The sequence below is a fragment of the Meriones unguiculatus genome (genome assembly GCF_030254825.1).
Source record: "Meriones unguiculatus strain TT.TT164.6M chromosome 13 unlocalized genomic scaffold, Bangor_MerUng_6.1 Chr13_unordered_Scaffold_34, whole genome shotgun sequence".
Lineage (NCBI taxonomy): Eukaryota > Metazoa > Chordata > Mammalia > Rodentia > Muridae > Meriones > Meriones unguiculatus.
The window spans coordinates 16,856,044-16,874,248 of record NW_026843646.1 but is presented as its reverse complement, the minus strand read 5'-3'; the positions used below and the strand labels follow the sequence as shown (position 1 = coordinate 16,874,248).

Genomic DNA, 18,205 nt, shown 5'->3' with positions numbered 1-18,205 from the left:
GAAAGTTGATCTCTGAAGTAGGGTTGTCTACATTCTTGGCTGAAATCATGGTGCCTGTGGTTAGAGCAAAAGATCCAAAACATATTTTCCAACTTGTTTTCAAGCAGAACACAGGACCTCAGATGCAGAGCCTAAGGGAAGAAAGAATTTCAGAACCCTCAATGGCAGTGGAGGAAGTGTCACGAAGAACTTGGAGTGACTAGTGTGACAGCTGCACTCATTAACAAAGTGAGAAACACACATGATCACAAAAACTTGAGTTGAATATATACCTGCTGGACATTGTTAAATTTGTATTCACTAGTCTTATGCTGAGTCTATATGTATGTTAACGTGATGTTCTGGATTTTTATCTTCCAGCTCTTGTATATTCCTAATTTTGTCTGGGCCTTTTCTGACTATGACTGCTATGTAACTATGAAGGAAGATTTTTACCATCAAGGAGATGTGATGATTGGTGCATTTTTTCCTCTTCATATTTATTATACATGTAACAATGTTCCTGATATAAAGAACCCATACTATTTTAAGGAGATGTACATACAGTAAGTACAAGTATTCATTTTACAAGTGCAGAATGTGTGTGACTTAAAGGATTTAGATTAAAACTTCTTTCTTTTTTGCAAATTCCCTGGTTTCCAGTCTCAAATCTCTTCAAGTATATTTTCCCCTTTTTGTTTCAAAGGAAAAGTAATAACTTTCATGTTATTCATTTTGCTTTTTTCCTATGACAATGGAATTTCATGATCTTCTGTCATACTTGTAATGCCAGACTATTTAAATATTTTTAGTGTTGTGATATTAGAGTGTGTATAATTTAATCTAATAATGAGCTGGTACTTCTAAGCTTTCTTTAAGTGTAAATGTGCTCTTGTGAGAACAGCAATGTTGCTGAATGCAGGCAATACTGAGTGCCTGGAATGTTGCTGAACTGACAAGTCTTGATTATGTTTCATGCAGATGATTTCACAACAGGACAGCCACCATGAAATTTGGGAGCAATTTTGTACTCCACACATATCTTTGTATGTGTGGGGTTTGTTTTGTTTTGTTTTGCACGGCAGTGTTTTCGCTTTATTATTATTTTTTTGCTAAACTTTTTTATTTTCAGACAGATTTTAAAAATTAAAATCTATTTGCTATGTGTCCAGTGTTTTGTCTCATTTATATGGATGTGATCACCAAGATGACCTTTCTGTGAGAGTGGCCACTTAAAGCCACAATTTAGCTTTTCTTAAATATGCAAGAATATGTAATAGTGTCAAAAAGTCTAATTTTCTTACACAAATTAATGACAAATATTAAAGTGTGACTCTCTATAGTATAGAGGAAATAAAGTGAGCTTAAACATACAGTCATCCTGAATCTTTAATAATTGGTTCAAAAACACTCTGAAGTAGAGCAATAGAGCTTGTAAATATATGAACACCCAAGAAAACCAGTAGAAAGACAAATGATACAAATTTACAACATAAAATATACTTATGAAGGTGAATTGTGTTTGATGTAACATTATTGTGTATTTGTTAAAGCCATGGTGGGGTGTTAATAAAAAAAATCAAGGACAGTGGAGGAAGAAATATTTTCAGATATTAAAAAAATCATCAAATATTTGAGGGTGGTGACACATTTGGTTTTTAAATAACATAGCATAGACCAAAATGTTATATCTAGACTCAATAATTCATATCTTGATGGAGTAATTCAAGGTAGATATGATTTCATAAGAATCGTATTTTATCTCATATAAAACCACAAATTTGTGTCATAGAAGACTGGGAATTTTAATGCTGGACAGAGCCCCTTTTACTTCATCATAACTAAAACTTTGTTACTCTCCTCTTCCTTTTTTCTCTACTTTCAGCTGCTCAGGTAACTATATTCATGTATATGTGTTTTTCTCTATATGACAGAGCAACAAACCTGTATGTGAAAAAGAGTATACTTTTGGTTACATGAGCTATGTATATGATGGATGAAATGATCATTTCATGTAAAAAAAATCAACATTTATATAGCTAAAATGGTCAAAGTGGTTCATGTCAAGAAAACAGTATTTTTACTATGAAAGATTAACAACCTTGTCTTATACAATGTAGTTCCCAAACTTATTTTTCTGAATACACTTAAACAAATTTGTATTATATATTTGTTTCTGGGATATATAATAGTAGACTAAACGGAGCAACTGCAAGTGTTCTAGGATGTTGATCTGATATCTAAAAATCATCCTGGATTATGTTCTCCATTGTTTTATTCTTATGTGTATTAGCAGTGAAAATGGTTCTTCCTCTAACTCTATCTTGATCCTGAGCACTTTCCTCCATTCTTGCCTGTAGCCTTATAGTTGAGGTCTCTCTTTCCACAAATTATTACCATGTGGCCTTTACTTTGTACACAGTCAGAATGGCCATTGAGAGTCTTCTAAATCATTTCATGAAGGTCTATATTGTGTCTGGCCTGCAATCATTTAACTGAGAAGTATACCTTTGGTGTCTGCTCTTCTGTTTCCACTGATCTTTATTCATCTCCAGAATCTTCTTTGAATTGGCATTCTGTTTGTATTTGATAACTCAACTTTGCTTGGGAAAACTAACAAAGAAGAACTAATATACAGGTGTATTTTGAACACTGCCAGAGACACAAACACAAGCAGCCCATCAACTATAAACCAATTTCTCTGATATAAAAGTTTTAGTCTGAGTCAGGCTGAGATGAATGTAACACTGTGGTGATTATTCTACAGCTTCTCACGGACCCTCCATTACAGAAACAAATGTGAATGCAAAACCTGCACATTAATTTTCTTTTAAAGTAGTGGATTAAGAGATCATTTTATCATATTCTATTTCAACTTTAATTTAATGAGTAAATAATCTATTAAGTATTCTCTTATTTTTAATATAAATTATCTGATGAGTAGACATTTAGAATTAACACAGGAAATTTCTCAGATTTATTTTCTTTAAAACTGATTTGTCTGCCTCTTCTGCAACTTTTGCTATCCTAATAAGAATATTGTAAACAACCACTTAAGATTTTTTGAGCATTCATTAGCTCATACTTTTATAAAAATATTACTACCTCTTTCTTAACATTTTCATATGGTCTAAAACATTTGTAGACGTTTTGTCTCATATTTATTTGTGTCCTGGAATGTTTTCTGTGAACTAGACTCAAATCTGAGCCATTGGAGTGGAGGAAGATTCACTTGAGTAATGACTTAATATGATCAGTCTATGGGCAGGCCTGTAATGTGTATCCCTGAATATGGGAGATCTTTTCATCTTCTAATATCCTCTACTATTTCTTCATTCAATGATTTGAATTTTTTTCATACAAGTCTTTCACTTGCTTGGTTAGAGTTACATCAAGATACTTTCTGATTTTTGTGGGTATAGTTAAGGGTGTTGTTGCCCCAAGTTCTTTCCCAGCCCATTTGTCTTTTGTGTGCAACAGAGCTACTGTTTTTTTTTTTAATTTTCTTCCTTCTTTTTTTCTTTCTTCCTTTCTTTATTTTTTGAATTAATTTTTTATCCAGCACCTTTATGAGCTGAAGGAGTTCTCTAGTACAATCTTTTGCATCACTTATGTATACTACCATATCATCTGCAAATAGTGATAATTTGACTTCTTTCCAATTAATATTCCTTTGAGCTCCTTCAGTTGTCTTACTGCTCTAGCTAGGACTTCAGGTACTCTGCTGAAGAAATAAAAAAGAGTGGGCAGCCTTGCTTTGTTCCTGATTTCAGCAGGACTGATTTAAGTTTCTCTCCATTTAGTTTGATGTTGGCTATAGACTTGTTGTATATTACCTTTACTATATTTAGGTATATTTAGGTAAATACAGGTGTTGTATTTTGTCAAGTGCTTTTTTCTATCTAAGGAGATGATCCTGTGGGGGTTTTTTTTCTTTTAGTTTGTTTATACAGTGAATTACATTGAATGTTTTCTGTATATTGAGCCATCCCTGTATGCCTGGGATGAAGCCTACTTGAGAATCATGAAGAGTGTTTTTGATGTGTCCTTGCTTTTAGTTTGCATTTTTTATTGAGAATTTTCTCATCAATGTTCATATGGGAGATTGGTCTGAAACTCTTTCTTTGTTGGGTCTTTGTGTAGTTTAAGTAACAAGGAGACTATGGCCTCACAGATGACTTTGCTAATATTTGTTTGTTTATATTTTGTGGAATAGAAGTGTATTTTCAAGAATATTGATATTAGCTATTTTTGAAGGTCTGGCAGAATTCTGTGCTAAAACCACTTGGCCTTGGACAATTTTTGGATGGAGACTACTTTGGATGACTACTTCTATTTCCTTAGGGGATACAGAACTATTTAATTTGTTTAACTAATCTGGATTCATGGCAAGTGGAATCTATCAAGAAATTGGCCATTTCATTTAGATTTCCAAATTTTCTGGCCTATAGGCTTGTGAAGTAAAGCCTAATCATTCTTTTTATTTCCTCGGTGTCTGTTATTATGTCCTCCTTTTCATTGTTGATTTGGATAATATCTTTCTGCTTTTGAGTTACTTTGGATAAGAGTGTGTCTATCTTGTTCATTTTCTCATACCAAGTGTGCCCATTTTTGTACCAGAGAACATATCATATAAAGCCAGTCATTACTGGATACCTCATGGTTCACAGATGAGTGAGAGTGATGATTGTTTTTATTTTCTTTGGTAGAATGCATAACACCTTTAAGCACACCTTTAAGCACCATGAATCTAGCCAGCAGAGATAAAGCATCCAGGTGAGTACCAGTTAGATTTCTCCATGTTCTGTAACTCAAGTATGTAGCATCCTCAGCAAAGGAGTCATACCATCAAGTTCTGCAGGATCCAATCTTAGAGCTTCTTGATACATTCTAGATAATGAATATGAAAGATGCATGGTATTTTATTTTCTTTTAAAAATGCTTAAGAATAATATTTTAATTTTTTCCACATTTTAAAAATACATTTCTAAATTTAAATATAACATTCTTCTGACATCATGACAAGTAACATTGTTAAAAATTCCATTACTTGTTCAGAGCCTGCATAGCAAAATACAGTTGCTTTTTTTAAACTTTTATTAATTACACTTTATTCTCTTTGTATCCCCCACAAGCCCCCCTCCTCCCCTCCTAATTCCACCTTCCCTCTGCCTTCTTCATGCCCCTCCCCAAGACCACTGATAGGAGAGGTCCCCCTCTCCTTCCTTCTGATCTTAGTCTTTCAGATCTCATCAGGAGTGGCTGCATTATCATATTCTGTGGCCTGGTAAGGCTGCTCCTCCCTCAGGGTGAGGTGATCAAAGAGCAGGCCAATCAGTTTATGTCAGAGGCAGTCCCTCTTCCCATTACTATGGAACCCACTTGGACACTGAGGTATTTGATTTTCTTAACATGACTTGAATCATTGTTAAAATTTCATACAAGTTCGCTGAGATGTACAGACTTCTGGTCTGATTAATTTTAGCATCTCATGCTGATTTGAGAGTTCTTTGTGATGGATTTTTTTTAACTAAAATATTTTCATTGGTAGCCTTTGTATTCCTTCTTTATCCTTTGTAAAAGGTAACACTGCTCCTAAATTTTGTGTGATTTTATTAATTCCCCATGCTAAATACAACTGCTAATTGCTAATACAATTTACTAACTGGTTATAATTTTTATATAAGAAGTCTTTTGTTTGTTTTAACTTGTGTGAAGTTTCTTGATAAATCCATTTTGGTTTAAAAGAAATACACCTGAGTATGCAAGTTATAAATTTCAGAAACTTCTCAAAGAAGAAGTGTAGAGGAGAAAAGAAAATAATACAACGTCCTTTGAGCCAACATGCATATCAGATTTTTGGCAGACCAGCAGCTGTGCTAAAGGAAAAAAAAATTGGAAAAAGAGTAAGGATGAAAAAGAATCAGATATGCAAACACATGATGGAGAAAAAAAAAACACAAAAAAAACTATGTGACTAAAAGGCCAAAATTCCACATCTAAAGATGCCGTTTCTTTTCTGTCCAAGTATGCTTAATGTGGAAGAAATTTACTTCCCTATATATTTTATAAATTATACAAAATAATATTTTTTCTATAAATCCCTAAAAATGTCTTAATATAAAGTATTTCTATATTCAACTGAAGAACAATTTACTAAGTAAAAACGGAAAGAAAGAGCTTGTGAACAGCACACTTTGACACTAAAATGAGATGATATTCCTTTCCATAGGGGGTTTTGATATCATTAAGAGTGTAGTTTTTCTTCACAACATTATTAGACAGATCAAGAGTTGCCTAATAAGGTAAAATGCATTAGGTGCAAGTATGAGGACCTGAGGTCAGATCTATCAAAGAACATGAACCTACTCTTGTAATCCAGTGATCATATGGAAGGTAGAGCTAGGGAAAGGTGACTCCCTACAAGTTTGCTGACCAGAATGCCATGCCAGTTGTTATGGTACATTCTCCTCCTCACAGCACTGGGAAAGGAGATACAGAAAAATAAATTACTAATTCAAAGACCAGCTTGCTTTAAAGAATGTGTTCTTGGGCAAACTGTCTCTGCCAATCAAATAAGTCAGTCAGTCTCTCATTAGTGAAATAAATGATGAAGAGACACTGTGAATAAATGTGGATAGCTTGGACTGACACTGGACGGCCTTCTATGTTTTGCATTTAAAGTTCTTGAAACTCCTGTGCCTGAAAAGAGTCTCACAGCCTCATAAGTGATGCACACAGCTCATAAATACACACTAAGGTAAAACAAATTCAGGTGATAATACACATGGATTAATCCCAGAAATTTAGAAGGGAAGACAGTAAAATCCCCTTGAGTTCAAGGCCAGCCTAGTCTATATAGTGTGCTCTTGGATACCCCATTAAAAATATCATAAAATGACAACTATGACATTTTATGATTTGAATTAAATTTGTGCTATTCTTTACATATGATGTTCTCCCCCCAAAACTGGGTGATTGAAGCAAGATATAATCTCCTTTCATAATCATGGAGGTTGAAAGACCAAGGTCCAGATATCAAGAGTTATGATGATTTGTCAGAACCTAATTCCTTATACATGAACAGTTTTTTCCCTTCAAAATGAACACATTAACTTAATTTTTAAAGAAAAAAATTATTTTGCTTTTAAAATATGCTTCGTAAAATCCTAGTGATTACAGGCAACACAAAGATCAAGCAACTTGAAGACTGTTCATCACTTCTCTCTGAATGATCTTGGGTTGCATAAAATTTATCCCATATTTAATGTGAAATTAAATACATTTCAATATAAATCATATGATTTAAATTTTAATTACATTTTTATTTTTATATATTAATTACAGTTTATTCATTTTGTATCCCAGCTATAGCCTCCTCCTTTATTCCCTCTTCCTCCCACCCTGCTTCCCTCATCCCTTCCCATGCCCCTCTCCAAGTCCACTGATAGCAGAGGTCCTTCTCCTATTCCATCTGATTCTAGCCTATCAGGTCTCATTAGGACTAGATGCATTGTCTTCCTATGTGGCCTGGTAAGGCTACTCCCCCATCAAGGGAAGGTTATCAAAGAGCCAGCCACTGAGTTCACATGAGAGACAGGCCCTTTCCCCTTTCTAAGGAACCCATTTAGATACTGAGCTGCCATGGGCTACATCTGAGCAGGGGTTCTAGCTAATATCCATGAATGGTTCTTGGGTGGAGTATCAGTCTCAGATAAGACACATGTCTCCAAAGTTTTGGGTTCTGTTGCTTTCCCTGTGGAGCTCCTTTCCTCTCCAGGTCTTACTACCTCCCTGTTCTTTCCTAATATTCACTGCACTAAGCTCAAAGTTTGGTTATGAGCCTCAGCATCTGCTTTGATACACTGCTGGGTAAAGTCTTTCAGAGGCCCTTTGTGATAGGCTCCTGACCTGCTTCCTGTTCTCTCCTTCCTCCAATGTCCATCCTGTTTATCTTTCTGAGTGCGGATTGATCCTCATGGACAGTTTTTTAAATGTTTTTCCTCACATAAAAGATAAGTAAAACAATTACATAATTAATTATGGTGACCATAATTAATGAGTGTTTATACTGTAGGATCTCACCTGATTCTAGTTAAAATTCCTTTTTCACTTTCAGTCACTCATGAAAAGATATTAAAATATGGATTTTATAGAGACATTGACATTTGAATATAAAAGCTATTGAACTAAGTACAAAAGTTGTATGGTCTGTTTTTGTCCTTTGTGATTTTATGAAATCTATGCAGGAATAAGTTTAAGAGCTACCAGTTTGTTCTGGCCCTGGTATTTGCCACTGAGGAGATCAACAGAAATCCTCATCTTCTACCCAACACAACTCTGGGCTTTGAGCTACATATTAGATTTACTGAAAAGAGTATCCTTCTTGGCCCCTTTTTTTGGCTCACAAGTGTGAGCAATCATCTATTTAATTACAACTGTGTAAGGAAGAGAATGTCACCTGCTGCACTCACAGGAACATCATGGGCAACATCTGCTCACATTGGGACACTACTACAACTCTACAAAATACCTCAGGTGAGGGATGGGGAGTGAAAACTAGGAGTCATGTATTCTTTGTTAATGGAACAGGTGTCTGAAAATGTAAAAAGGAGGTACTAGATAATCCAATATCAAAGGAAAGTATGAAGGTCCTTGACGATAGATCCATATTTCCAGTACTTGAAATACAAAGGAATAAGAAGTGGATGAGACCATATAGCTTATTTAAACTGGAGACCTGTCAGTAATTTTTTGTGAAAAACTCTGTGTTTTTTTTTTTTTTTTGCTGGTTTTTTTTTTGCCTTTAAAAAAATGGCAAAACTATCTTCATCCTGAATGTTTTCATCTGTTGATTCAAGATGGAGATTGTGTTTGATGCCAGTGTTCTTTATCTGGTTACCAATTTTGTTTTTCTACAGCTCTCTTTTGGGGCTTTTGATTCTACCTTGAATGACCAAGGTCAGTTTAATTCTTTCTATCAGACGGTGCCCAAGGACACATATTTATCACTTGCCATAGTCTCATTGATGCTTTATTTCAGATGGTCCTGGGTTGGTCTGATCCTCCCAGATGACCACAGAGGGAATCAGAGGCTGTCAGACTTGAGAAAAGATATGGAGAATAATGGCATCTGCATAGCCTTTTTGAAACTGATCTCTGGCACCATGAATTCACTTTCCAATGAATTATGGAAAAATCTGGAGGAGTGTCAGGAATCCTCAGCAAATGTGATAGTTATATATGGGGACATTGGATCTTCACAAGGTTTAATGCAACACATTGGGCACCTGTTTATGACATGGAAAGTCTGGGTCTTAAACTCTCAGTGGGATTATGTCAGCCATGCTGATTAGTTCATGGGAGACTCATTTCATGGGAGACTCATTTTTACACACCATAAGAGATGGTTGAGTTCACAAATTTTATTCAGTTAATCCCTACAAATACCCTGAAGACACTTATCTTCCTAAGTTTTGGCATTTGTTCTTCAAATGCTCATTTTCTGAGCTTGACTGTCAACTTTTGGAAAACTGCCAACCCAACGCTTCTTTGGAGTTACTGCCCAGACACATTTTTGACCCAGCCATGAGTGAAGAGAGCTACAATATATACAATGCTGTGTATGCTGTGGCCTACAGTCTCCATGAGATGAACCTTCAGCAAATACAGACACAACCATATGCTACTGGAAAAGAAATGGAATTCTTCCCCTGGCAGGTAATATCCCTTCTTGTGTGTTGTAATATCAGCATTTTGACATTTTTTTAAACTTTTTTTCTTTTTTTATTAATTACACTTTATTTGCTTTGTATCCCCCCTGTGGCTCCCTCACTCTTCCCGTCCCAATCCCTCCCTCCGTCCACCCTCTGCATGCATGCCTCTCCCAAGTCCACTGATAAAGGAGGTCTTCTTTTCCTTTCTTCTGATCCTAGTCAATTAGGCCTCATCATGATTGGCTGCATTATCTTTTTCTGTGGCCTGGTAATGCTGCTTCCCCCTCAGGGGGAGGTAATTAAAGAGCAGGCCAATCAATTCATGTCAGAGACAGTCCATGTTCCTATTACAATGGAACCCACTTGGATTCTGAACAGCCATGGGCTACATTTGTGCAGGGGTTCTAGGTTATCTCCATGCATGGTCCTTGTTTGGAGTATCAGTCTCAGGAAAGGCCCCTGTGCTCAGATATTTTGCTTCTGTTTCTCTCCTTGTGGAACTCCTGTCCTCTCCAGATCTTACTATTTCCTACTTCTTTCATAAGATTCCCTGCACTCTCCCCAACAGTTGGCCATAAGTCTCAGCATCTACTTTGATAGTCTGCAAGGCAGAATCTTTCAGAGGCCCTCTGTGGCAGGTTCCTAACTTGTTTCCTGTTTTCTTCATCTTCTGATGTCCATCCTCTTTGCCTTTAGGGATGGGGATTGAGCATTTTAGCCAGAGTCTTCCCCTCTTGATTAGTTTCTTTTTAGGTGTACAGATTTTAGTAGGTTTCTCCTATATTATATGCCTATATGAGTGAGTTTATACCATGTGTGTCGTTCTGCTTCTGGGATAGCTCACTCAGGAAGATCCTTTCCAGGTCCCACCATTGATCAGCAAATTTCATTATTTCCTTATTTTTCATTGCTGAGTAATATTCCATTGTGTTTTGTACCACAATTTCTGTATCCATTCTTCAGTTGAGGGGCATCTGGATTGTTTCCAGCTTCTGGCTATTACAAATAAAGCTGCTGCAAACATGGTTGAGCAAATGTCCTTATTGTATACTTGAGCCTCTTTTGGATATATGCCTAGAAGTGGTAGAGCTGGATCTTGAGGAAGCATGATTCCTAGTTGTCTGAGAAACCACCAGATTGATTTCCAGAGTGGTTGTACAAGCTTACATTCCCACCAGCAGTAAAGGAGGGTTCCCCTTTCTCCACAACCTCTCCAGCATGTGTTGTCACTTGAGTTTTTGATCTTGGCCATTCTCATGGGTGTAAGGTGAAATCTCAGGGTTGTTTTGATTTGCATTTCCCTGATGGCTAATGAAGTTGAGCATTTCTTTAAATGTTTCTCTGCCATTCGATAATCCTCTATCGAGAATTCTCTGTTTAGCTCTGTTCCACATTTTTTAATTGGATTACTTGGTTTGTTGCTTTTCAGCTTCTTTAGTTCTTTATGTATGCTGGATATTAGCCCTCTGTCAGATAGAGGGTTGGTGAAGAATCTTTCCAATTCTGTAGGCATTCGTTTTGTTTTGATGACAGTGTCCTTTGCTTTACAGAAGCTTTTCAGTTTCATGAGGTCCAATTTATTGATTGTTGCTCTTAAAGCCTGTGCTGTTGGTGTTCTGTTCAGGAAGTTGTCTCCTGTACCAATGAGTTCTAGGCTCTTCCCCACTTTTTCTTCTAACCTATTTAATGTGCCTCTGGTTTTATGTTGAGGTGTTTGATCCACTTGGACTTTAGTTTTGTGCAGGGTGATAAGTATGGATCTATTTGCATTTTTCTACATGTAGATATCCAGTGAGACCAGCACCATTTGTTGAAGATGCTATTTTTTTTCCATCATATGGTTTTAGCATCTTCATAAAAAATCAGGTGTCTATAAGTGTGTGGGTTTATTTCTGGGTCTTCTATTTGGCTCCATTGATTCACCATTCTGTTTCTATGCCAGTACCATGCAGTTTTTATTACTGTTGCTCTATAGTACAGCTTGAGATCAGGGATGGAGATATCTCCAGAAGATCTTTTATTGTAGAGGATAGTTTTAAGCGGTTCTGGGTTTCTTTTTATTCCATATGAAGTTGAGCATCTTTCTTTCAAGGTCTGTAAAGAATTGTGTTGGTAATTTGATGGCAATTGCATTGAATCTGTAAACTGCTTTTGGTAAGATGGCCATTTCTACTATGTTAATCCTGCCAAGCCATCCATCTTCTGATATTTTCTTCTAATTCTTTCTTCAGAGACTTGAAATTATTTTCATACAAGTCTTTGACTTGCTTGGTTAGGGTCACACCAAGGTACTTTATGTCTTTTGTGGCTATTGTGAAGAGTGTTGTTTCCCTAATTTCTTTCTCAGCCCTTTTGTCTTTTGTATACAGGAAGGCTACTGATTTCTTTTTAGTTAATTTTTTATCCAGCCACTTTGCTGAAGGTGTATATCAGCTGTAGGAGTTCCCTGGTAAAATTTTTGGGGTCACTCAGGTATACTATCATAGCATCTGCAAATAGTGATACTTTGATTTCTTCCTTTCCAATTTGTATCCCCTTGATTTCCTTCAATTGTCTTATTGCTCTAGCAAAGACTTCCAGAACTATGTTGAGGAGATATGGAGAGAGTGGGCAGCCTTGCATTGTCCCTAATTTCAGTGAGATTGCTTTAAGTTTCTCTCCATGTAGTTTGACATTGGCTATAGGCTTGCTGTATATTGCCTTTAGTATGTTTAGATATGTGCCTTGTATTCCTCATCTCTCCAATATTTTTTTCTGATTTGAACCATTTTTATTGAGATAAGTATGCATTCTTGTTTATCTTCTTTTTTTTTCAATGCAGTTTATTCAGGAACATTGAACAATCTTCTGACCCTGGGGAAAGCCAGCCCACAGCTTAAATAGCCTCTGGGTAGCCAACCCCAGCATGCCACGTGGGCAATGCAGATAGGTCCACATACAGGGAAGCAAGCCAGATCCTCAGCCTTAGCCAAATATGGAGTTGTTTGTAACAGAGAGCACTCACCATCAGGAAGGTAGAAGGCGGAAACCAGCTCCATCTTTAAGGAGCAGCATTACGCAGCTCTCTACAGTTCCCCTTTTTTGTTTTAGATGCACCAGGCAAGAGTAGAGGTCTGATCTCTGATATTAGAAATAAATTGGGACTTTGTACCAATGTTCATTTAGGTGTCATCCACCCAAAGAGCATCAGACCCGTCCGATACCTTTTTCTCAGAGTCGGGACCTGGGGCATCAACTGGCATGCAATCAGACATGCTCTTCTCTGGGTTGAAAGCAGCTGGCCCTGAGTGCAGTGCTTAGCCTCGCATCCTGAGCGTTACATTTTTAGCTCCCATGCTTGGGGAGACTGTCCTGCTTCAATGGCTGTAAAGGCCTGAATGGTCATCATCTCTATGGGTCTCTGTATTTGTTTCCATCAGCTGCAGGAGGAAGCTTCTTTGATTATGGATGAACAAGATACTTGTCTATGAGTGTAGCAGAATGGTGGCAAGGGTCATTTTATTACTTTTAGTAGAACATAGTATTTGCTTTTTCCCTAGAACCATGGGCTATGTAATTTCTTTTTCTTGATCAATAAACCAGTGTCAGGTGTGGATTCCATCATGTGAAGTGGATCTTAAGTCAAACTATAGATTGGTTATTTACTCCTACAACTGTTGCACTAATATTGTCTTACAGGTAGGACATTGTTATAGTTCAAAAGTTTGGTAGCTGGGTTACTGTTTATATCTTCTCTTGTAGTTGCAGAATACTTTCCATATCAAGGTTGCTAGAATGTAGGTGTGAAGGTTCTATGTAGGCACAACCTCTATTTATCTATGTTCAATGATTTATGTAAGTGTTGTCTCAAGCAATAGGACATTCCAGTCATTTTGTGGAGAGCAACCTATAGTCTTGACAAAAGCCTGTTTTGTTTTGGCATTACAATCACACTACTTTGACCAATAGCTCAGTAAAATATAACTGATTACCAATACTGGATGCTTTATTTAGTGACAAGAGATTCCCAGTCAGGACTTTCCTGTTAATGTGGTGATTTCATTTCTATTGACTTCTTACATGTATATATTTTAGAAAGTTTCTATTGTATTAGGTTTCTACAATACCAAACAAATTATCCTTAATTTTACCTGTCTCTCCTTGTGTTACCTTTTCATTGCCCTCTTCCTTCCCCGATCCCTTTCAATTGTATCCTTTTAGCCCACCTTCAATTTGTAACTACCTATTTTATTTCCCGTTCCTAGGGAGAAATCTCTGCCTCCCTCTTACTCCCAGTTCTTAATTGGTATGTGTCCTCTGTGGCATTATGTTTACTTGCTTGGATATCATATGTCTTAAAACTATTTCTGTATAAGCAAATTCATACCATATATGTCTTTTGGGGTCTAGGTTCTCTCATTCTCAGTTTCCTGCAAAGGTGCCTTTACCTTCAAGTATCATGATTTGATTTTTTCAAAGTCTGAGTAATATTTGACTAGTAAATATTATGTAAATGTACTTGTACTCTATATTCCTTTTATAATGAAGCTAGAAATACACACTGGAAAAAAGATATAATCTTCACAAATGGTGTCAACTAAACTACATGTCTATATGTAGAAACATATCTATGTAGGAATAGATCCCTGTTTTCACTCAAAACTCACTTCCAAATGGGTTAAAACCTCAGCAAAGTCCATGTGCAGTTAAGGTATTTGAAGAGAAAATGACTAATAGCCTTGAACTCATTCACTCAGATAAAGATTTTCTGAACAGAATAGCATTTTTCTTGTCTTAAGATTCTCTTCCATGTCTTAGACTGTGTAGATGAGGCTTAACTCTGGAGTTTTTTACTTCCTCATTTTTTTTCATTTCTACCTTTATCTAGTTTGCAATTTTAGTGTGTCTTTTTCTATTGTGACACCTTGAACTGTTTTCATCATTGTATTCCACTCATTGTGTTTTCACAGGCATCACTAAGATTTTATCCATATCCACTGTAATGTCCTTGAGCATATTCATGTTTTGAAGTCCTTGTCTTCTACTCTGACTCTATTGCATTTTTCAGGGTCTACTCTAGTTGGGCTCCTGAATTTGTTAAAGGCATATTGTCTTCAGTGTTAATAATTTTGGTTTTGCACTGTGTTTAAGTATCAGGGATTGGGAAGATTGTTATTTTAGGTGTCAATATTTGGAGTTGACATTGGTAAGTTTGTTATGTTTTGTTTCTTGATTTCTGTTGCCTGCTTTGGATCTTAGGAAAGTGTGTTGGCTGTAGGTTGCCTTTTTGGGAGTGCTTCTAAGACCATGCCAGGTGTGGCTACTGTAGATCCTGGGAAGCACTTGTTTATACTTACTTAGGATGATACTAAGGAATGGGAGTTGGCTAAAGGGAGGATTAAGGAAATGCTCAAGTAGGAACAATCTGGGTCTACAAAAAGGTATGGCAAAGTTCTTATTGTTTAGAGGTAGGGTGGAAGACAAGCTTCCTGAAAATGGTGTGCTGCAGTGCTGTGGATGAGATTAAAGAGATTGCACTGAACTACAGAAAAGACAGTAAGAATCACTCACCTGTGTCCAGCCTTATTACGTCTACCCAGATCCAGGAAGATAGTGCTTTTATTTATTGCCCTTTGACACAAGTGAATGAGAATGGACTAGAAGAGTGGAATGAATAGGTCCTCAGAAGGGAGGAACTCTGGATTAACTGAAGTATTTGGCACAGTGTCTAGAGAATGGGAATAGAGTTGTAGACATTTCCATGGAAATGGTCTTTTACAGATTTGGAAATGAGACTGATGAATGTTTAGTGGAGGCCAGGAAGGAAAGTGCAGCTGGCCTAGCTGATATCTCAGTGGTGTTGTCAGAGGGTTCCTACGTAGAGAGTGTCTCCAGATATTGGTGGTTGACACATAGGAATGTAAATGGATTAGAGGAGAGTCTGATAGTCAACAGGGAAGAGGAAACTAGAGAATTACAAGTGATTCTCTGTGTAAAAAGTAAACATGAACACTCCAAGGTAGTGATGAAAAGAAAATCTTTATTATAGATATGAAAAAGAGTAAAGCCATAGGCATCTGGAAGATTTTAGAGCAGGGAGAGAATTAGTGAACTAAACAAGATCATTGGGCTGAATTCGATCAGGTAAAGAAAATGTGACAAGGAGAGAAAGAGAGAGAGAGGAGACAGAGTGAGAAGCAACAGGAGAAAGGCCTAAGAGAAAGGGAGCTAAGAGGACCAAAAGAGACCCATGGGGTACAAAATCAAAATGGCAAGCCTAAGAAGGATTGAGAAACTGAGGGGGAAGATAAACCCATGGACTGGAGAAATTTATATTAGGGGGAGGGGTGAGAAGATCTGATAAGAACCAAAAGGTCAGCATGGACTTGGTAACAGGTGCTTGAAATTCTGAGAGAGTATGGAGCTAAAATGTGCTTTTTATGCTAGTATGTACCACAAGTTAGCCATTTTAATCAGGTTCTTTTGGACTTGACACTTGGGGTCCCAATGGACAAAAATCAGAGAGATGCTCAAGAACCTTGCATGAAGATAATCATTTCTAATTGTTTCGCTTTCTGTCTCTTTGTTGTGAAATTAAGTCCATTAATAATGAGTTATTACTGAAATATATATACCACTTCTTTATATTTTGTTGCTTTTTGGTTTGATACCAGTTTTTAGAGAAATATAAATGAAAATATTTTTCTATTAAACCACACTCAGAGCCATTTAATTTTATTTTAAATACCAAATACATGTCAAAAAAGTGCAAAGGTATTTCTATCCTCCTTTTCTTTCATAAGACTCCCTGCACTCTGCTCAAAGTTGAGCTATGCTTCTTAGCATCTGCTTTGATACCCTCTAGGATGAAGTCTTTCAGAGGTCCTCTGTGATAGGATCCTGTCCTGTGCCCTTTTTCCTCCCTCTTCTGATGACTATCCTTTTTGCCTTTCTGAAAGAGGATTGAGCATCTTACCAAGAGTTCTCCTTCTTTATTAGCTTCCTTAGGTGTACAGATTTTAGTATGTTTATAGTATATTATATGTCTAATATCAACTTATGAGTGAGTGTGTCTTTCTGCTTCTGGGATACCTCACTCAGGAAATCAATCTGGCGCTTTCTCAGACAATTAGGAATAGTGCTACTGCAAGATCCAACTATACCATTCCTAGGCATATATCCAAATTATGGTCAAGTAACAAGGAAATTTGCTCAATTATGTTCGTAGTAGCTTTATTTGTCAGAAGCTGGAAACAACCCAAATGTCCCTCAGTTGAGGAATGGATACGGAAAGTGTGGTATATTTACACAGTGGAATACTACACCAATTTAAAACAAGGAAATCATGATGTTTGCAGGTAAATGGTGGGAACTGTAAAAGATCATCCTGAATGAGGTATCCCAGAAGCAGAAGACACACAGGGTATATAATCACTCATAAATAAAGAAAAAAAGAAAAAAAGGAGCAAAGGTTTGAAAAATATAATCCATAGGCTCATTCATTCCAATTCTTTGTCACTAAGGAGAGGCCCTGCTTGACAAGGGTCCTTAGTGTGGCCTTATTGTAGCTGGTGTGACCTTGTTGGAAGAAGTGTGTCAGTGGTTTTATAAGCCCATGGCAGAGTCTTTCTCTCCCTGTTCTCCATCCTTTCCCCTTCCTTCTCCAACCTCTTTTTTTCACCTGTGCATCCAGATTAGACCTGTCAGCAACTTCCGAGCACCATACTTGCCTGTATGCTACCATACTTCCGGACATGATGACAGTGAATTGTCTCAATTTTTAAGCCATCTTTAATTAAATGTTTTCCTTTAACAGAGTTGCCATAGTCATGGTGTCACCAAACAAAAATAGAACACTGATTGAAACAAGAGCAATACACTAAATCACCTCTTCCTTTTTAGTAAATCAGTTGACGCTATTTTGTCCTTTATTTTCCTGATATAATTTCCATTCAAATTTGTCAGCTGCAGATATACAAATATACAAAGAAATGCTATTGATAATATTTTTATTATTTTTTAGATTAAAATATAATTAATTTGTTTTTACTTGTCCATTTCTCCCTCCAAACCCTCCTGAATATCCCTAGCTGCTCTTTTTAAAATACATTGCCTTTATTCTCATTAACTGTTGTTACATATATATGTGTTTATATACTCACACACACATGCATAAGTACAAACTGCTCATTCTGTATATTATTTCAAATTGTGTTTACAGGAATGATTATTTAGTATTGAGTAATCAACTGGCATGTTCTTCCAAGGGAAAGACTTTTTACCTCTCTAATAATGTCTTTGTAGTCTGTAGTTCTTTTATTATATTTTGGGGCCTTGAGGGCTTTCCCCTACGTAGGTTAGCATGTGTACTGGTGTCATCCTCATCTAGCTCATGTATGAGCAGACATGCTGGTAAGATTTTGTGAGTATAGTATTGCTGGGGTGCCACGGACTGACCCAGTCGGGTCTCACAACCACAGGAGAATCATGGTTTTGGATATTCAGGAAGGTACGGGTTCGGTGGATGACAG

General features: G+C 36.7%; 1 protein-coding gene across 1 annotated transcript in view; it reads left to right on the top strand.

Moving 5' to 3' along the window:
• Positions 1–336: 336 nt before the first annotated feature.
• The window catches only part of LOC110561735 (vomeronasal type-2 receptor 116-like), a 799,658-nt gene continuing 781,789 nt past the window's right edge, over positions 337–18,205 (top strand). Inside the window, 3 exon segments of the mRNA XM_060376155.1 lie at positions 337–545; positions 8,229–8,517; positions 8,901–9,187. Of these exon segments, the coding sequence (XP_060232138.1) occupies positions 337–545; positions 8,229–8,517; positions 8,901–9,187 (785 nt within the window).